Source organism: Embiotoca jacksoni, unplaced genomic scaffold (assembly GCF_022577435.1).
Source record: "Embiotoca jacksoni isolate LCO1_2020_lvr unplaced genomic scaffold, fEmbJac1.0.p SCAF_13, whole genome shotgun sequence".
NCBI classification, from domain to species: domain Eukaryota; kingdom Metazoa; phylum Chordata; class Actinopteri; family Embiotocidae; genus Embiotoca; species Embiotoca jacksoni.
Window position 1 is genome coordinate 18,945,077 of NW_027185263.1, and position 19,900 is coordinate 18,964,976.

The 19,900-nt window shown below is 38.3% G+C and overlaps 1 protein-coding gene across 4 annotated transcripts in view; it reads right to left on the reverse strand.

Moving 5' to 3' along the window:
- Positions 1-12,807, reverse strand: part of LOC138196736 (cell adhesion molecule DSCAM-like) — a 102,941-nt gene extending 90,134 nt beyond the window's left edge. For 2 of the 4 annotated variants that reach the window (XM_069147080.1, XM_069147079.1), the window contains exon 1: positions 11,837-12,789. In XM_069147080.1, the coding sequence (XP_069003181.1) occupies positions 11,837-11,879 (43 nt within the window). In that variant the 5' untranslated portion in view covers positions 11,880-12,789. Of the gene's footprint in view, positions 1-11,836 lie in introns of all 4 variants that reach the window. The other 2 variants (XM_069147081.1, XM_069147082.1) reach the window with 2 other exon arrangements.
- Between the last annotated feature and the right edge of the window lie 7,093 nt (positions 12,808-19,900).

A 19,900-nucleotide genomic window follows, 5' to 3' on the forward strand; every position in this document is an offset into this window, starting at 1 on the left:
ACAACACAAAACTTGATGCTTTCTTGATGTTTCATTTAATTTCATATTTTCCAGGTGACAGTCTAATTTAACCAATGATTTTATCACATTGAATTAGCTATTAGCCACAACATGTCTGCCCTGCCCAAGGCTGATAATGTATTTAAACATTGGAGACTGATTGGCTCTCAGCCACATCGTGTCCCTCACCAGGTCAGAGATCTCTGGTGTGCTACAGGGGGCACCAGGGCATCGAGACATTAGGGCAGCTCCACTGGGGCAAACAAGCACTGAGCCACACTGACAGCTCATGGCAGGCGATGCAGGTAATTAAGGCAGAGCTCTGCAGACTGCCTAGGGAGGGGACTGTGGGGGTTGGGGAAGTGAAAAAGGGGGATGGAAAAGAGATGGGGTGGAGGACGGGACAGCTTCATGATGACAGTGAGTAAGCATCCGACCCCTCCTCCACCCCCACAACACACACCCCTTCCTCTATTGCCCAGGGGGCTTACACAATAAGCGGTAAAGAGAAGTGCCGTTCTGAGCCGAGATGCACAGATCGAAGAACAGAGTCCCCTCACTCTCCCAAATCACTGGCGCCCAATTTGTCCTCATGAATAATGTTGAGCGATGTGCTCAGTGCCATGCAGCCGCCATGTAAAACCAATGATAGCCTCCTCTGATGTCAACTCTCAGGAGGGTGAGAAAAGAATCACTGTGGAGTGGGTTAGCTGATGCATATAAACGCTAATTTACATGAGCCCAAACAGAAGGGGAGGGAGTTCCCACATACTGGGTACTTTGAAGACTTTAATCAGTAACATTACCAAGGTGGCAATGGACAAACTGACTGAGACAGTGGGAGAGCGGAAATAGAATAGCGATGGCTTTGGAGTTATAAGAGAAACTCCTGTTAGTGAGTAAACAAACTCTAGCTACTGCTACTGACAGGCACGTCAGGAGAAAAATAAACAACCATATAAGACTTTCATAATGTATTTTCATTACTCTTCTCAAGTGACACAGCATTCAAATGACAGCAAGTACCCAAAGTAGCAACTTCCAATATTAATCCACATGGAAAATAAAGTTTGAATCCGAGCTTGATGTAGCTACTGGTTCGCTTGGAAGTGTCCAAGCAAACAGATGTTAGTTCACATACTGTATTAAAAAGCTAATATAAGTAGCCATGAATGTCTGTCCTGTGACACATTACACGGCATGAAATCCCAATGTGATTTCTGTAAGCAGGTTTCGAGTCCAAAATTCTAAAAGCATAATATTACCAAAAAACATTTGTATAATGTTTTTAAATCATGTTATCCTACTCTAAAACAATAACATTCTGGGACCAAAAAAACCTTGCTGATAAAAATAATTTGTACATAATCAAATAATTTTATGAAAAACATTTTCAGAATGTTGACAAAAAAAATTCTAGAATGTTTTTGGAGAACATTATCTTACCTTTTAGAATAACATTAACTTTACTAGAACACTGCATAATATTGTCAGAACATTTTTAAAACAAAAACAATACTCGCTGGGTTTGTGTTTATTTCTCATTACTATTATTACTAGCATTCTAACACACAAAAAATAAAGTGGTCGGCATGACAATACCTGCTGATTATCAATATGTTAGAAGAAAAGTAAAGCCAAACCACAGCCTCAAAGAACTGCTAGTATGGCTGAAGAGCTATAACAAAGCTTTTTTGATAACATGTCTGCAACTCACTTCTGACGACAGCTAGATTAATTGAAAGAATGTTCAATGTCAGTTCACATACATATATACAAAGTATAGACTTCACAGGTGGTGCTAAAATTTGTTAAAGTCAAATGTTTGTCTTCATTCAACAAGGTGCTAGAGTATATTTGGATAGAGAGAGTCTCTGCACAGTTCTTCAGTACCTGATATCAATTTGTATTTAATGTATTGCAGCATAATATACATTGGGTGCTTTTAGAGAGTGAAATAGTCACATTATTTTTATTTCAGCAAAATTCTTTCCATCTCTCCCTTCTACTGTATACTGTTAAGTACAATTCTAACTGACTGGGCTAAGAGAGAGGATCTGAGGTGTGCTGAGAAGGAGAACATTAAACCCAGCAGGGAGGGATGAACAAGGAGATTAGCTGGAGGAGGAAGGCTGACAGCTTGAAGATCGTCTATAATACTTATACTATGGCACAGGAGCCTGTGATTTACAGAGCGGATGTATATCATACGTATCTGAACAGAATAATTACACAGTTACAATTTGTTTCTTTAGTGAAAGAGAAAAAAGTGAGAGAAAACTGTAATAAACTTAATCACTAACATGTCTCTCCTTAAATTGTTTTTAATACATTTTAAATTGATTTGACATATGACCGATGGCAAGTAGTGACTAAACATGTTGACATGAATGACTGAGAGCTGAAATGCAAAATGGGTGGTAAGCAAACCACAGACCAAAGACATGAGAAGGAAACATTTATTTGATGGTTCAGGTAGCACTCATCTGTCCTTGTTTGCTTCACATTGTTTTTCAATGAAATACATGTCCATTTAACACACAGGTGACGTGTCCATTTAGACAGACAGGATATTTTGGATCACATCCGTTGTCCAAAGGACAGAGGCAACAATGCTTTGTTAAATTTCTGTTCGATCAGTATAGTTGCCCCATTTGACCTGCCACACACTTGTAGTGTGTGAGATATGAAAACTCTCTGCTTATGTAACAAAAGCACATTCATTGGCTCCTTTGGACCTTGTTTGAGGTTATGATCCAGAAACCACACTGGTGAAGCGATGAATCTTGGTGTATAAATGGCCACTTTGGATGAACATGTGCATTCTTAATCACTACAAAAAGAAAAATGTGAAAGATGATGAAAGGTGACTAAATCTTTTCAGTAATTTAACATGGAAAACATTTTTTATAAAACTATCTACATTTGATGTTACAAATGTTGAATGAATCTTTATGCAACAGTTGCGCTTAATACAATGTAGTTGCATGCATGAAAAATGATTATTTACAGTCCTCATAAAGATGAATGTTCAGCGATGGTGTAATGCATTGCATTAGCAAGTATTTGCCAAATACAAAATCATCAAAATGGACTGAATATGGTATTTCCTGAATTACTTATAACAACTAAAGATCGGAGATTTTTGTGTCTTTGTTTAAAAAACGTTTTTTTTTTTGCTTCATTGCCATGTTGCTTTTGTACAACTCAGGGCAAAATGAACCCATTAGCGGAAGAGAAACAAAAGAGGCGAGATAAACTGACAGTTGACAGTGGAGGCCTTGGGTTAAATGGGATTGTGGGTCAGATGACTAGACATCGTTGCCTTTCCACTCCCAGCCATCCTCTTGCGCCTCAGAAAAATATCCCTCTCGCTATACACACACACACACACACACACAGTCACACACAATACTCTCCCCCACATCCCATTCTCCCCTCCCCTCAACAGCCCACCATTTCCCTCTAAGGCAACAGCATTTCATCTTCAGTAACCCCACTCCAGGAGACAGTCCTCACTTATTGCTCCTATGCAAACACAGAGAGGCAATCTTTTAAATATGGTTAAAAGCGTGTGCCTCTGCACCGTTATTTGGAATTTTTTGTTTTTGTGCTTCCAACACCACTTCAACTCTTCAATTTATCTTGAATCGAGATGCTTAAGAGGTCACAGAATACTCAGACTACAAATGCATCTTGTAATGTCGAAGTACAATATAGAACCTAATCATGTAGTCCTGTACGAAGCTGTCTGCAACCACACTATTATAAATCACCCTGATGGATACACTAACAATTCAGAGTAACAGAGACGGGCAATGGTTGAGAAAATGGCAGCTATCTGCATTACAGCTGCACTCAATCTGCACAGACGAGAGGGAGCCTTTATTAACTACCAGGTTTTCCGTGATTACTCGAGCACAGTACATCAAAACCAGCATTCATGTTCATCACTACTTCCCAGTGCAGCGTTGCATACATGTCACCCGGTCCTATAGTATACCTAGGATGTGTGTACACTGGTAACAAGGTGACAGGGGTCCCTGCAAACACTACCAGGCAGCAAAATACACATTAATGTATTCAAAGCGTTTACTGTGTGGTTTTAATCAAATTATAATTTAATCATCTGATCAAACAGCAATTACCATAATCACTTCTGGGGAAGGCCTGATAGAGTGGAGACTGGATTGGATTGGAGCTGGGGGCTAGCAACACTTTAATGAAACATTTGCCAGAATGTTTGAAAATGTTACACATTTTGGGCAATGGGAACAGAGGTGAATTTTGAATGCTAATCAGTACAATTTGGTTATGCTTAATGAGCACATCCATAAGTCAGCCATGGGGGATCAAATTCCCAGTGAGGGCCTGATTTGATATTTTCTCACTGATAGTCTTCCATGGTTAAGTATTAAATATCTATGACTATATTTCAACAAATATAGCAAAATAAATTTTGATTTTAAGATAATAAATAAATCATAATATAATATTTAGTTATTATATTTGAATTTTTTTTTTTTTTTTCAAAATGAGCCTTTTTGTAATGAATTAAACTGTATCTTTCCAATGATCACCAGATTTAAATGGCTGAAAAAAATAATTGTTGGCTACTTTTACTGACAACACTGCATCCTCACATGTTCAGGACAAAGCTAACTGAATATCTACATTTTACACTGATATGTCACATTCTACGAAGCTTAAAACTTAAGTAAAAACAATATGACAATGTGTTTTCATAAACAGGTTGTATAGAGCAGAAATAGGTGTATTATTGAGCTGAACATGTTTTATTTTTATACGTTTTATTCTGGTCATTAATCTTTACAAATATTTCTCCATCACTTCACTATTTTGTTAGAAATCTTATAGATGGTGTCTCTTTTTCAGTATAGCTCACTCACTTCTCGCTCTTATTCTCATGGATCTACAGAAATACTATTAGCAAATTAAACCTTCTCTAGGTGCATGCAGACAGTTGTCCATAAAGCAAAATCCCTCCAGGCAAATTGCTGGAGGGGTTGTTTGGCAACAGTTGCATCACCCCAGTGACCAACCTGTCATGTTATATTCCCCTGCAGCATATTGTGTTGAAAAAATAATTTTTGGGGGAAAATTATTTATGACCCGGAGTAATCAACAAATCAGTGAAAATATTAATTTGAACATATGCAAAATGTTCAAAGCCAGTGTATTTTGCAGATGTGCTGAAAGTTTAAGTGCGGAATATGTAAATTAATGAGTGCTAACATTTTTGTTTCCAAAAATATCTGCAAATGGCAATGAAATTATGATAAGTGTTTAAGGCAGCTAAAACTGTTTTGTAAAACAGATTAAATAATTGTGAAATGAACAGAGTCAAAACTTTATCGATGCAAAGATGTTGACAAAGTTTTCCTTTAAGGACATAATTTGCAATTGATAATCGATAATTTAAAATAACGTATCTTGGGGCCTCTGGGGACTTTCATCTCTATCGTTGACCTTAAGCTCACGACTCAGGCAATGTGTTTGTTCTTTCACATAGGTGGCCAGCTAATTCAGAAATGACTTTCCTTAACATGTAAGATCCCTGATCTTTCTTCCTATGTGTTGCCTTTGGCTATTAATATCTTCATATGTGATGACAGCCTCTGAGCAGATCTCCTTTTGAACCTAACAAATCTGTTTCCATGTCTGTCTTTATTATGGCAGCATTTATCATGATCTCAGGGGCCAACAATCAAAACAAGCAAACATGCAAAAGAGTCGGCAGGGATGTAGACTGTACAGCAGATATTACATGTATACATTATACCATAAAGTGAGTTAAAGTAAATTGTAATTAATTTGTAAATTTCACAAAGGTTCACTGCATGGGTCCGAATAAAGAATGTAAACATCTGTCTTATAGTTTCTCCAACTCGTGTAAATTTCAATACAATCTTCAAAGTTAAAGTTGTTAATCCAAAGTAAACAATGAGTGCGGAGCAACGGCCAGGGCATTTATTTAGAAAACTTAGCTTGTGTACCTGCCTGGTCACAGCATTAACCTACTGCCCTATTTTATAATTAAAGCCTCCAGTCAGAAACAACACAACTAATTGTCATCTTATTAAGTCACCAGTCCAGTTATAATGTATAATCCAGTGTCTTATTATACATTTCTGCAATGACAATTTGCAAGAACATAGAATACATGTCACACAAATTGTCAAAAATATTCTGGTGATAAGCTTTTTCATCACACTGAGCTGTAGCAATGCATTTAACAATTGCGACCTCATTTTAACATAAAAGGTGAAAGTGTTTGAACACGGGATCATTCCCGTCCGATGAGTTAATACTAACTCAAAACAATATTCTGTGATTCTGAAATCCATGTTTAGAAACATTCGTAACAGCTCCTGTGCTATCTATAAAACATTCAAAAGCTGAAAGGCACTTAGTAGCTGTTGCAGTGTTTGGCTATCAAATGAGTGCAGCATTTTTCCACCCCATTTGACTGGACCTTATCAAATTCAACTTCATATTTTGCTTGCAACCATTAGATCATAACACTGTCCTCATGCCAGGTATATCACGGTGTGTCATCAGAAAAAAGCTATGTAGTTCACCAGACTGTACAAGTATAATGAGTTAAAGCAATTTCTATCATTTATCATGTGGGTTGTGGCACTTAGTATTTAAAAAACTATGATCCATGACAGGCCAAAGAATCATAAAGAACAGCTTTGTTTCTGCAATGAAAACTAGGCTGATTTGATTTGATTCTTTGAGCTTTAGATACCACATAACACAAGTCGACTCTGTGTCCTTCTTCCCCCTCTCTTTCTCTTCTTTTTCCACCTCACTACACACTATCACCCCCTAAAGCATTTTGGTCTGGGTTAAATGAAACCTTTAACAGTTCAATATGCATTCATTATCATATGCTTGGTTGTACTCATAGCCAAGCTGGGTGCAAGCACAGGCGGCAGAGCAACAACAACAACAAAATATCTATCCTATGGCACTGACAAAGAGTGATTAGTAAATGGTTTGTACTTGTATAGTGCTTTATCACCTTTTGGTCTCAAAGCACTTTAACATAGTTTTTCCCATTCCCACACTGATGAGACAGATCACCATGCAAGGTGCTGCCATCAGGAGCACATTCACACACTGATGGTACACCATAGGGAGCAACTTAGGGTTCAGTGTCTTGCTCAGGGACACTTAGGCATGTGGACAGGAGGAGCTGGGATTGAACCACCAACCTTCCTGATTAGTGTTCAACCCACTCTACCGTCTGAGCCACAGCCTCCCCACAGTAGGTCCACAAAAACTGCAATCCACTAATACCTTTGGATATAATGTTATATGTATAATTAAAACATATATATAAGTATATAATTAAGAAAGTATAAAGTATACATCTGGACATGACTGTACAACCTTAAGAGCACAAAAATTAAGTCGATGAAGAAGCTAAGCTTCAACCTAAGTCTAACCAATTGGGATTCATATTACTGAATGAACTGGATTTCATAATACTAATAAAATAATCTATATTTGCAAAACAAATTAAATGTTTGTCATGTGTCACTAAAAGTCTGGTTACATACAATCAGAAATACTTGTCATATAGTCACAGATGAATTTTAGGTTTTAAAATTCTGTTTATTGATGTTAATCATTCTTCTAATGCAAAAAAAATGTGGGTTAAATAAGCATATGAATATCCTACTACAGTCAAAAATGATAACATCGGTAGATACGGTAGCTCTAGATGTGACTATTATTTACTTTAAAAAAAAAAAAAAAAAAAGGAATCACATAGCATTTGATTTACACAGGATTGACTCTTTTCAAATTTCTTTGTTCCCAATGGCCTACATTGTGTTGACTGGTGTGCTGATATTAATGTGCAACTGAAGAGCTGAGCTCAGTTGTTTGCTGATGTGTGTTGCTGTGACTTTGTTAACCCGTCGTGGCTCTATGCGAAGTGACAGATGTATACCAAAAGACACAAGTCTTTACAGACCTAGTTTCCCACTGGCCTTAATGTGACCTCAAAGCAAAGCTGTTTTGACTGGTGATAATTGGCCAAAATGATACCAAAGGGCCAAACTTGGTATAACCCATCAAAGCTCCACTTTAAAACAACCAAACATCCATGTTAAGACAATCAAAAACTGAAATAAATATTTCTCTTTTACCACCAAGAATGATGAAAACAAAACAAATTTTCCTTGGCCAAAAAGGTTTGAGGAAACATGCTGCCTGGATTACTTTTAGTAATGTAGTTTTGATTGAGAGAAGTGCTCTGTCATTTGTGATGGACTTAGATACCGTATGGCAGTGACCATATTGTAAATGATCAGGGTTTGGCAATAAAGGCATGCTGCTTGTTAATAATAAACTTGTATTGCACTGTAAGTCACTTTTGACTTTTTTAACAATTGACTGAGCTCACCATCTTTCTGTGACCTTGAGTAATGCCTAAACCATAAGAGATGTTGTTTGTATAGTAAGGAAATATATTATTGCCAGGAAAACAAATAAAATTTGCTGTCAGTATACTTTTTACAGAGAACTAAAAACGAGTAAAAAACTAAAGTTTCTGAATATAAAGGTAAGTTCTATGAGCCAAGTGTAATGACTTAACACTTAAATACTGTGATCAATAAGTAGTTTATAACTGGTATGAGTATACAAATACACACCCTTGATTTATGTCAATTAATCTAATATTTTCATGACATGCCTACCTATCCTCTTTTTGTCTGATTGATTGTAATCTCTGTCATTATCAGGATTAATATCATGCATGGGTAACAGTTTGCTGATGACAGCTGCTCAGATGTCCTGGTGTTTTGTATCAATCCTCCAAAATCATTGTTCAGTGCGAGCGAGCTTGCTGACAGTTCACTGTGTTAAGTCTGTTTCTATGATGTAAAGAAGAGGGAGACCAAATTCTGCTCTTACATTATTCATGTTTAACAACATGATTAAGTCATACTGAAAATGCTTATGTTTTAGTAAGCAGAGGTACTTTTTCTCCAGCAGCCCCTTATTCTAAGCTAAAAGCTAAAAATATACATGCACACAGTGGTACTAAGAGTCAATTGAAGAGCTTTGCTGTGTATTTATACAGCTTATTAGTGTCCAATTGAGCATGTGTCAGATTTCCTCCCTTGGCGTAGCAGAAACAACATTATGCCATTTCCCCAATTACATCTCTTCATACTGGAATATGTAGTTCCTATTCCATTTAGGTTTTAATAGACACTTTTGCAAAAGCACTTTAAAAGCTTAAGCACCACTGAAGTGAACTCTACAACAGATTCTACTCTGTACAACAGTGAGGTGTTTATATCTACAGTAGATTATCTTGAAAATGTGTCCTCAAATTCGCAAATGGCAATTTTCAACAAAATAGAGTTTACCCAGTTGGTAAAGTGCAAATAGGTGGACTGCAGTTTTAATCTTTAAACATATGTTCTACTAACAGACAAAGCGAATATCAATATCTACATGAATGTACAAATGATAACCAAACACACCAAATTAGTTTAAGAATTCAAGCAATTAAGCCTTTAAATCCAATCAAATGTTTGAAATGAAATAAATAAATATTATCAGAAAAGAGTGACAGACTGAAATCTATCAGGACGCTTTGCTTGGGTCACCTGAATACAGTGCAGTGTTTCTCAATCCCAGAGCCCACACTGCAGCAACAGTCATTACCCATGTCTCCATGGAGACAACCTCAGCCGCCTGTGCTGGACCTTTAAAAGCCTTTATTTCAGGAAGCTACATTCCTCTATCCAGAAGAGGCGCAAAATGTACAGTTCTGATGGAAGCTGCTCATTAATTATAATCTTTGGTCTAATCTTTGTGGGTCTGTTCATTGAAAACAAATGTGCAACAGGAACCATCTGAGATCAACATTCACAGCCCTTTTATTCTGCCTGATATTAATTTAGCATGAAACAGAAGGAAGACAAATAGAAAGACAATATTTTCACACTGAACTGAACTGATAATTCTAATTTCTGTCGCAACATTTTTTTAAATCTTTGAATTAATAAAGAAGGTCAATATCAAATGAACAAAGTCTGTTGATACAAATGGCACTGCATCAACAACGGCCACAAATGAAGCATTAATCACAACTACAAGTGCTGTTGCTATCATTTAAAGTTTCAATGTAAATGTCTCTGGCAGCAGCCATTTTGCAACACTGTTGCCTGGACTAAAGAGACTGAAAAAAGCCATGCACAAGCAAAGCAATGGATTATGCTAGCAAACAGAAATTTCAGCACAGCATTGAGGGACATTTGAAATTAACGTCAGTGTCTTCTCTGTTTTTTGGAAATTGTCCTGCATCAATTCCAGAATGAAGTAGGCTATTTACTTTCACTCCATTCTCTTAATATATATAACTACTGCCTTCATTGAACCCTTCAGCATGGCCACAAAATGGTTTTCCTGTCATCTTTGCTTGACGCATTGTCCTCCACTCTTTGTTTCTGTTTTGCTCCTGTCTTTCCATCTATCTTTTAAAATGTCCTCAAAATCCCAAAATTTTCTTTTGAGCTGATATCTGCCCCCCAACACGTACACATCCTACCCACTACCCCACAGCCCCTTATCCTCCTAACGGCTCCCCCTTCCTCACTTTGCAGTAAAAAAAAAAAAATCTGTCACCCTCAGTCCAAAAAAAGACAACTACCACCTATCAAGCCTATCTTTTCAGGAATCCATGGTGCACAAGACAGAATCTGAATACATTTTGCAAAATGTGCACTTGGGCAAAGGTGATAAGGGCTTGTCTCTTTTTTTCCCCAATCCAAAATGACTCCATGTCTGTGCTTCTAATATGGCGGGTACAATGGCGGAAAAAAAAAGAAGCACAGCCAACCTATTTAATCCTTTTTTGCACAAGAAACTCGATAGTTTTAACAGAAAGAACACAAATATGTAATATAAATGTGCACCTTATTTAATTTCAGATGTTAAATAATGAAAATAGTTACTTTGTGTAATATATTAGTTTTTAATTACCATACTTCTGGGTTTATGAGTGGATTTCTGAATTGAAAATTGATGTTAATGTCTATACAGATTTTCATTATGCAAATAATACACTGTTTAAATGCCATTTACAGGCAGGCTTGAGATTTTAAAAAAATGCTGATTACAGCAGGTGAACATGCTCATATGTTACAACAAATGTATTTATTAAAAAAATATTTTTCATGAGCAAAATATGCATCAAAGTGTGATTGTTTTGTTATATGCATATTAGGCATCTGAAAATGTAGGATTCGATGTAGAAAAACGCACCCATGCTGAGGCCCATTGCTGTTTAATGACAGAGTAAATAATCCTTTATGTTGTCGACTGAGAATGAAACAAAATAATTGAGAGATTTCAAGCCTAAAAATGTTGTAAAAATGAATTATACAAAAACTAAATTTAATTACACAAAAAATGCCTTGTTCCTCATGCCGTACAGGCTGCACCTATAATTAAACCTATGCTTTTCGTCTTTCCCTCGCTCTATTTCTCTGTGTATTAAATCTTAAATGTTGAACAAGCAGTGGTGGCTAAATGTCACTTAAGTTTTATGAAGGTTATTGTTAATGTATCAACCCCCCACCAAAAGCCCCACTGCTTGTGACAGGACATTGCAACAGCCTATTCCTCCGTTTATTTTTGCAGGAAAATAAATTAATGAATATAAGAATCAACAGCTTAATAGTAGAAACACTTTCAGACTATTCAGCCTATTATTTATGCTCGGTCAAGTAGTATAATTAACATAAACTTGAAGTTCGATGTGCGCAAATGCATGACTTACCATTCAAGATGCACTGGAAAAAGATAAGAGCCAATATCCACATGCCCCGCTCCGTTCAATATCCAAGCTTATGCTTTTTCTTCTTCTCTCACCGCACTCTTTCTTCTTCTTTCTTCCTTTTATTTCTTCAACAAGTCAATTGCAATGAACAAAAAGGGGGCTTGCAAATCTCTCTCTCCCTCTCTCTCTCAGTCCTTCACGTTGGGAAGAAGATGAAGAGGAGGAGGTCTGAGCTTCTTCCTGATGCTGATTGTCTCCTGGTACAGCGGGAGATGAATGATCCACAACTGCGTCTCCCCCTTTTTTGGACTGACCGCACCGCACCGCACCGGGCCTCAGTGCAGCCGTCCCTCCGTATCGGAGCGCTGTTCTGCGTGGAACATGAGGGAGCTCTGCTCGGTGCACCCCGGTCCAGGTGAGCTGTGCCGCTGCTGCTGAGTCAGAGGCTGGAGACGCATAGGACAAACTGTCAATGCGCAGACACAACTCCACTGTGAAACAAATCAAAACAACGAAACAAAAAGCAAAAATCCTCAAAAATCAGGACAAAAAAAAAAAATCTATCAATAAATCAATCAGAAGTCTATGCACAGAGAGGAGCCAAACGTGTCATCTCAGGTATGTGGGAAAAAATGCGTAAAACTTGTAATTTTTTTCGAGGATTAAAAAACGCATGGAGTTGATTGTTAGCTGCGCTGGAAACTCATTCTCTCTTCGCCGCCTCTCTCCGCCCGGCGAGCAACAAGCACACGCATCTTCTCCTCGCACACACAAACTGCGCACACTGGTCCTGCGCTTATAACCTGCCCTGCCTCAGAGCACTGTGAAATAAACCCTCGCCTCTTTCTCCGCTGCCGCTTTTCTCCCTCTCCATTGCCTTAAAGGTGCAGGGGTGGGGGGATGAGGGTGCGCACAGCTGAGCCTCTGGAGGAGCGTTATAAAATCCTATTTTCTTCTGTTTTAACACAGAGATGACGGATCAAGGTGCCCCGTTCAGAGCAGGAGAACTGTACATTAAATTAAGCAGGAGAGAATTAGCCCAGGCAGGACATCTTTCTATGGTTTGCTGGCACTGCTGTGGTGTAGCAGACCGGAGGATAGAGGCTGAGGGAGGGAGGGAGGGAGGGAAGGAGGGAGGCAGGGGGATGCCGCGATGCTACACCTGACTCGATGCTAGGCATTTGGTCAGGGGAAAAAAGCTAAATTCTAAATTATCTTAATTGGGGGCGGGAGAAAAGGGGTTGGGGCAATCAAATCCTGTTTTTAATGTAATTTCTGGATAATTTATGAACCCCAGAAGGCATTTCTGGGATCCTGCTTGCCTTACCCCTGCATTCATGAATTGACCTTGACAAATAAAAGTGGCACGCCAGAGAGCTGTGGATTACTATATAAAATACTAAACCGTTATGGTAAGAACAGCATGCAATTTGAAATGATTAGGGCACCATTCCATTTTAACATTTTACAAAAAACAATAAGCACCGAAGGGGAACATGCAGACAGTAAATGTTTCCCTCTGAAACGTAAGTGACCAAACGTGCATGTTGTGTTTTTCCATAACACCGATGTTTACGTCAAATTTGCATCATATGTTGAGCTTGAAATGATTTTGCAGGCACTGAGACTGTAGATACCATAATAACTAACTGCTGTGACATCTACAACCATGTGACTGTTTGAATTTAGCGTGGCACATTTTGTTCAAAGGCGATCCAGACCTTGTCTCTTAGACTTAGCATCCACATCAGACCTGCACATGCTCTCCACCAGGAATACAAGACCTGTCACTGCCTGTCTGGCATCCAGACAGGCATCCCCAAAATAAAACAGATCATTATCGCTGACTCCAGCCACCCAAAATAAGATAGCAGGAAGGGAAATGCACTATTCCTCACACATATACAAAATATTTTGTGTTTGTGTTGATTTTGCTTAATTCCCCTCCTTGGCTCTCAGCAATGATGGTTTGTTATTCATTCAGTTATGGCAGTGTGTTTACTGTAATGTGCAGGCCTGCTCTTGTTCTGCCTTTGTACAGCAATGGTTTACAAACTGGCACGTTCAACAGCCCACGTCCCTTTTCAATGGATTATTATTAGAAAACCTATCGTAAATATATTTTTCTCCAGTATCAGGTAGCTACCTATTTAAAATCCAAATCAATTCAGACAAATTTGATAATTGCTGTAAGAGAAATGTGCAATCCAAACAACCAAACAGCAATGCTATATGTCAACAATTTATTTACAAGTCAAATATAGTTTATGTGGCAGGAAAATATTTGGCACTAACCAATTTCCCCACCAGTCTTGTTGATTTATTGCCATTTTTTCTTATGTCCTAATCATTCAAACATATGGTGAATGTTTCTCTTTAGTGTCCATCCTAGTGGACTGTTTGTGTACAGAGATTGGATTAAAATCACTGGCTGTATGGTCATAAAGAGCTCAGTCCTTATTTCTCTAATCCCTGCTTAAACTCTATGATATGTTGTGAGGGTACGATCAAATCAAAAGTATTATCCTCTGTAAACCCTTCTGTTATTTAAATGTTATAAATTCCCAGACATCTCTGCAACTTCCTTTTTGCGCTTATAGATATGAGCAGATGTGTCACTAAAAACTGAATTTGAGTGATTTGTGTTTGAAATGCTTAACTTGATTAAACGCATTTAAAAGCTGAATTGGAATTACATCATTTAAATTTGGATTGTTTAACTTGAATAATTGCACTGAGACTGAACTGAACTTCAAACGGAACGTAACATTATGAAATTGAATTAATTTGCTATGTGTGTATAGTGTATGTATAGTGATCCTCACCAAAACTTCAAAGCTTTGGTCAAACTGATATTTTGACGTATTGATCCACATGTGGATAAGATGCAAAGTTAAGGCCTCACTATTAACTTTATGAGTTGCTATTAATGACATTATTAAATACAAGTCAAACATCTTGGTCCTGATAGGTTCAAAAAGGGTTCTATATTCATAGGTGGGAGCTCATATCCATTTTTTTAATGTGGGTCATGCAGCCTAATTCAACCACATTATAATAGTTTAGAAATGGTGATCTCTGGTTTTACGTTACATGGGGGTGAACAGCTAGCTGCTGCATCACACCAGTAGCTTACACTCGGACTGACTGACCAACACTGTCATTCACAGAGCTACACCATCAGCACTAAAATGTGATGTTGTCACCTCATTGAACAGTGCAGCAAAAGTATGTGCTAAGAAATAAAGTTTATATTATCAGTGGATAGTCCTACATAGCTCACAAACAGTTTGGACACCATGAACCACAACACTGCAGCCTTTAGTGACCAAACAGGCCTATTAATTCATCCATTGAACAAACCTCTCTGAGATACAGAAATAGAATCATGGATGTAAAGAGAGCATTCACAGGAGCACAGTAATACTTAGAGTGAAAGGTACAACCAAGCCTGTATCAATTAAAAACAGAGAACACAACAAAGCCTATTTTGCCAAACACTTGCACAGTGTTGAGTATTGACCAAAAACACTATTTCATGTGTAACTATATTACAGTTGCAATGGAAAGAGTTAGAGAGGGAGACAAGCTGTGAAGCTGCAGTTTTGGATGGATTGTTTATAAAGCTTTATACTCTCAAAATCTAATTGAGGGAAGCGCACAAGTTTGGGTTCGCTTGTACTGGAAAGTAACAGAAGGTAACAGAACTTCCTGAATTTGTTAGGCCTCTAGGCCTTTTAAGGGAGATTGAGAATTATCATGATTGATGACCATTAAAGAGCTGATCAAGTTTTTGACCTTTCAAACCTTGTGCTAAGCCACGAGCTCCTCGAAGCAAATGACTAAAGATCTGAAGATGAAGCCAACTGATGCCTCCAAAGCAGGAGGGGGGAATAAAAAAATATATCAAAGTGCACCCTTCTTGCAAGAATGGTTCAGGGTCACCTAATCACCCCCAACTTGAAGCTTTATTAAAAAGGCATGTTTTAAGCCTAATCTTAAAAGTAGAGAGGGTGTCTGCCTCCCAAACTGAAGCAGGGAGCTGGTTCCACAGGAGAGGGGCCTTAAAGATGAAGGCCCTTACTCTCATTCTACTGTTGGAAACGCTACGAACCACAAGCGGGCCAGCATTCTGAGAGCAATAGGCTCCATTAGGATGTTATGGTTCTATATGCCCTCAGATAAGATGGAGCTTGGCCATTAAGAGATTTTAAAGTTAGCAACATAATTTTTAATTATATTTTTAATTTTACCAGAAGCCATTGTGAAGAACCTAAACAAGGAGAATCTCTCACTAAATCATGTCACTACTCTGCAGTATTTTTTTTTTTTTTTTTTTTTTTGTCAACTGCAGACTTTTTAATAAGTAATTTGAACATCCTAACAACAAGCAATTTCAATAGTTTGGCCTGGTAGTAACAAATGCATGGATTCTCTGCTTTGTGCTGATGCAGGATTTTCATGTTTTTATTAATATTACAAAGATGAAAGAAGGTAGTTGTAGAGACTTGCTTTATGTGCGAGTTAAAGGATAAGTCCTCATCAAAGATGACCCCAAGATTCCTCAGTGGTGGAGGCAAAGGCAGTCGTCCAGAGAACCCAAGTGATTGGAGAAAGAATTTCTAAGGTCTTAAATATATAGCCTGGCTGTGCCGACTGTGGCTCAGAACTTCATTCTTCTTTTTTTTTTCACTGTGATAACGGTCTGATAACTCTGCTCATAATAGCATTTGCACAGCCACTCTGAAGGGTGGACCAATCAGCGGGAAGTGTTTGTGGCTAACAGTGTTTGTCATGCCCCTCCTTCCCTGTGATTGGACAGCTGGTGACAGTGACAAGTGCAGTGCTATTATTTTTCAACTGTAAGAAAAAAAATAAAATCACCTAATCTTCAGCATTCAGTGCAGAGTAAACAGTCAGAACCTCCTCAAGCTGCTGGTGTTCATTAAAACATTTGAAAAAAAAAATGTGCTGTACTCAGGAAAATTAGCTTTGGTAGTTGTAGAGGTGGCAGAGTATCAGGCAGTTTCCCTATGTAGGGTGGCCAGGCCCATATATTCACAGTGAAATTGGGTTCTGGTTCATACCAGGCTACCAAATACAATAACTTCAGTTGAATTTAGAAGGCAAATTTTAATGGTTAACCAGGCCTTTTTTTTTTTAATCTCTTAGACCAATTGCTTTATCTTGTCTAAGAAAGACATAGCTCGGTATCATCAGCAAAACAATGCAAGTTTATGCATTGTTTCCTTATGATATGACCAAAGGGAAGCATGTATAATGTGAGAAGTATTGGGCCTAGTAGGAAGGTACTCTTGAGGTTTCTTTTGTGCAATTGTGACCAGGCCTCAGATTACAAGAACCCAAAATGCCACTCTGGGAATTTCACCCAGAGAATACTCAAATACACAAGCTCTTTAAGAAAGAGAGTGCAGAGACAGGAGTTTCACATTTCAAAAGGAACATTTATTGAAAATTAATCAGGTGCATTCCTCCAAAAGTAAAAAAGTCTAAATAAAAGGTAAAAGTCAATGTCTTTATTACAAAACAATGCTATCAAAACTTAAAAATGTATATTAAACTGACCACATTACCAACACAGGGGAGGGTGCCAAAAATACTCACAGGGGAATGGACTGAAAAGACAAGTCCCAAAGTGCTTCACCACCAAAGGTTTCCTTTGACACAGCAAAAATGGCATGCAGGAGATAACCCAGGGCTAGAAAATCAGACCACCACCAAAGCAGCCCAACCTTCCTGCTGACAAAAGAGTCAAACAGTTGGTTTACAAATAACAAATCACTCTTCGGATGAACAATTTATATAATTGCTCCAGATAATGATTGAGCACACACCCACACAAGATATAAATATAAAACAATCACGAAGGCCAGCTATTTAAATGGGCCATAAACCAAAATCAAATGGCATGAAGTACACAAGATGAGATCACAAAACAAAGAAACCAAACTAAGGACACTAACTAAGGGACAAAAACAGTAGTAGCAACAGAGCTTATCCTTCTCAGGCAAAGAAACAATACTATCAACTCTAAATAGATAGTGGGAAATAAGCAAGTGGGTGGCTACAATGCATTACCTTCACCAACAGCAGAGCCACTTTACATGTGATGGCAACACTATGTTCCTTGTTCCTATTGAGAGCGTGAGGAAAAACTTTTGGTTGCGAGTTTAGATGGGCAGGACCTATACTCATGGAGGAAACAAAAGTTCAATTAGTGCTTTTAATGCTGATGAATAATTCATAACCACATTGAGGAAGAAATGAAGGAACAGTAGGCCTATGTCTGCAGAATAAAGAAATGGGGTAACCGTGTTCCCTTTGACAGTAACTCTTTGCCATTACAGGGTCGAAAGTGGTATGTCCACTTGAAAATAAGCTATTTGCCATAAGCTTCCCACTGTATGTTACACAAGAAATAATATGAGATCGTAGACAGACAGACTGACAGACAGAGTATGTATCATATATACTACACCAATTGTGCAATATACATCCATCCATTGTGCAAGACAGTTTATGTGTGTTCATTTTCATCTTATGACTGTGATGTTATTGTGACTGTGATGTTCCACTGACCAGAGATATCTAGGAATTAGCTCGAGACTGGGCGACTGTCATTCACAGAGCAATAGTAAACATCTTTGAGTTTGACTCTTCTGGTCCATAACTGTCCAACATGGGATGACACTGTTGCTTAGTAACCACAGCACATGACTGACCTTAGCGGTGCAGTCATAAAAATGTATGAAGTCCTTTTATTCATTTTCCCATCTCTTTTGTGTTCTCTCTGTCATACAAACACACACAAATATACGCACATATCAGATGAACACATCCTAAATGTATTGTTCTAGTGTGTGTGTGTGTGTGTGTGTGTGTGTGTGTGTGTGTGTGTGTGAGTGAATTAGAGAGAGAGAGAGAGAGAGAGAGAGAGAGAGAGAGAGAGAGAGAGAGAGAGAGAAGTATGATGGTAATAAAGGGCTTTACCTGACACATGCTACAGACTTCATCAAGCAGCATGAAGAGATTGAGATGGGGGATAACATCCAGCGACAGTAAAATCAGAAGTCAAAAGGTAAACAGGAAAACAGCAGAGGATGCAAGTGTGAAAGCAGGTTCACTTCCATTCCAATATTCCTATGATGCCAATGCCGATAAAAAAAAATAGAATATATGCAGATGTAAGAAACAATAATATTTAGGATTATGTGTTTGGGGTGCTTTCAGTATCAAATCTGTGATCTACTTAGTTGATGTAAATCTGTCCAGTTTACAGTGTCTTAATCAGGTTTAATCCCCTGAACATATTTTTTGAATTGACAAAGCTTTGAGCAGTAGTGGCTGAGTATATGACTGGGCAGATGCGGCCCAGATGATTCCACGCAGGGCTTTAAGCACCATGTCTGTCAGCTCATTGGCACAGTATCACAGCAACTGGCTTTCTAGCAAAGTGCTGTTCTGTTGTTCCTACAGGGAGCACAGATGTTAGCATTGCTGTCGTCACCCTCGCCATCTTTTCACCCGAACAACATCTGCAAAACTGTGTTGTCGGCTGGAACGCCACGATCCAGTCTTGAACTGTTGACAGCTGGGGCAAGTCAGCACAGATGGCAGGAGGGGTGGCAGGAGACTGGCACCGTATGGAGGAGGATGGCAGGTAGAGTGTGGGTCTCCCATCTGGCCTTGGTGCTGGCAATTTGCCCCAGGGAATCTTCAACTCTTCAACATTTCCAACTCCATTTAGAAGTTAGAAGTCACCTTGTGTTAATTTGAAGGAAATGGCTTGCTCGAAGTATTAGCCTGACTCTGGACAAGTTATATAATGCATTCTCACAACAGCCACAACCTTGTTTTGTCATAAGTACTCAGGCAGAAGCCAAAAAAGCTGATAATGTCGGGTGAGATGTAAATTGCTGCTGAAATTTAAAATAAGGGAGCAATCCTAATTACATTTTGATTGTTTGCCTTTTTTTTCTATTAAATGTATAAAACAGGTAATTATGTATTACTCCATCACGATTACTCTTAATCCTGTGCTTC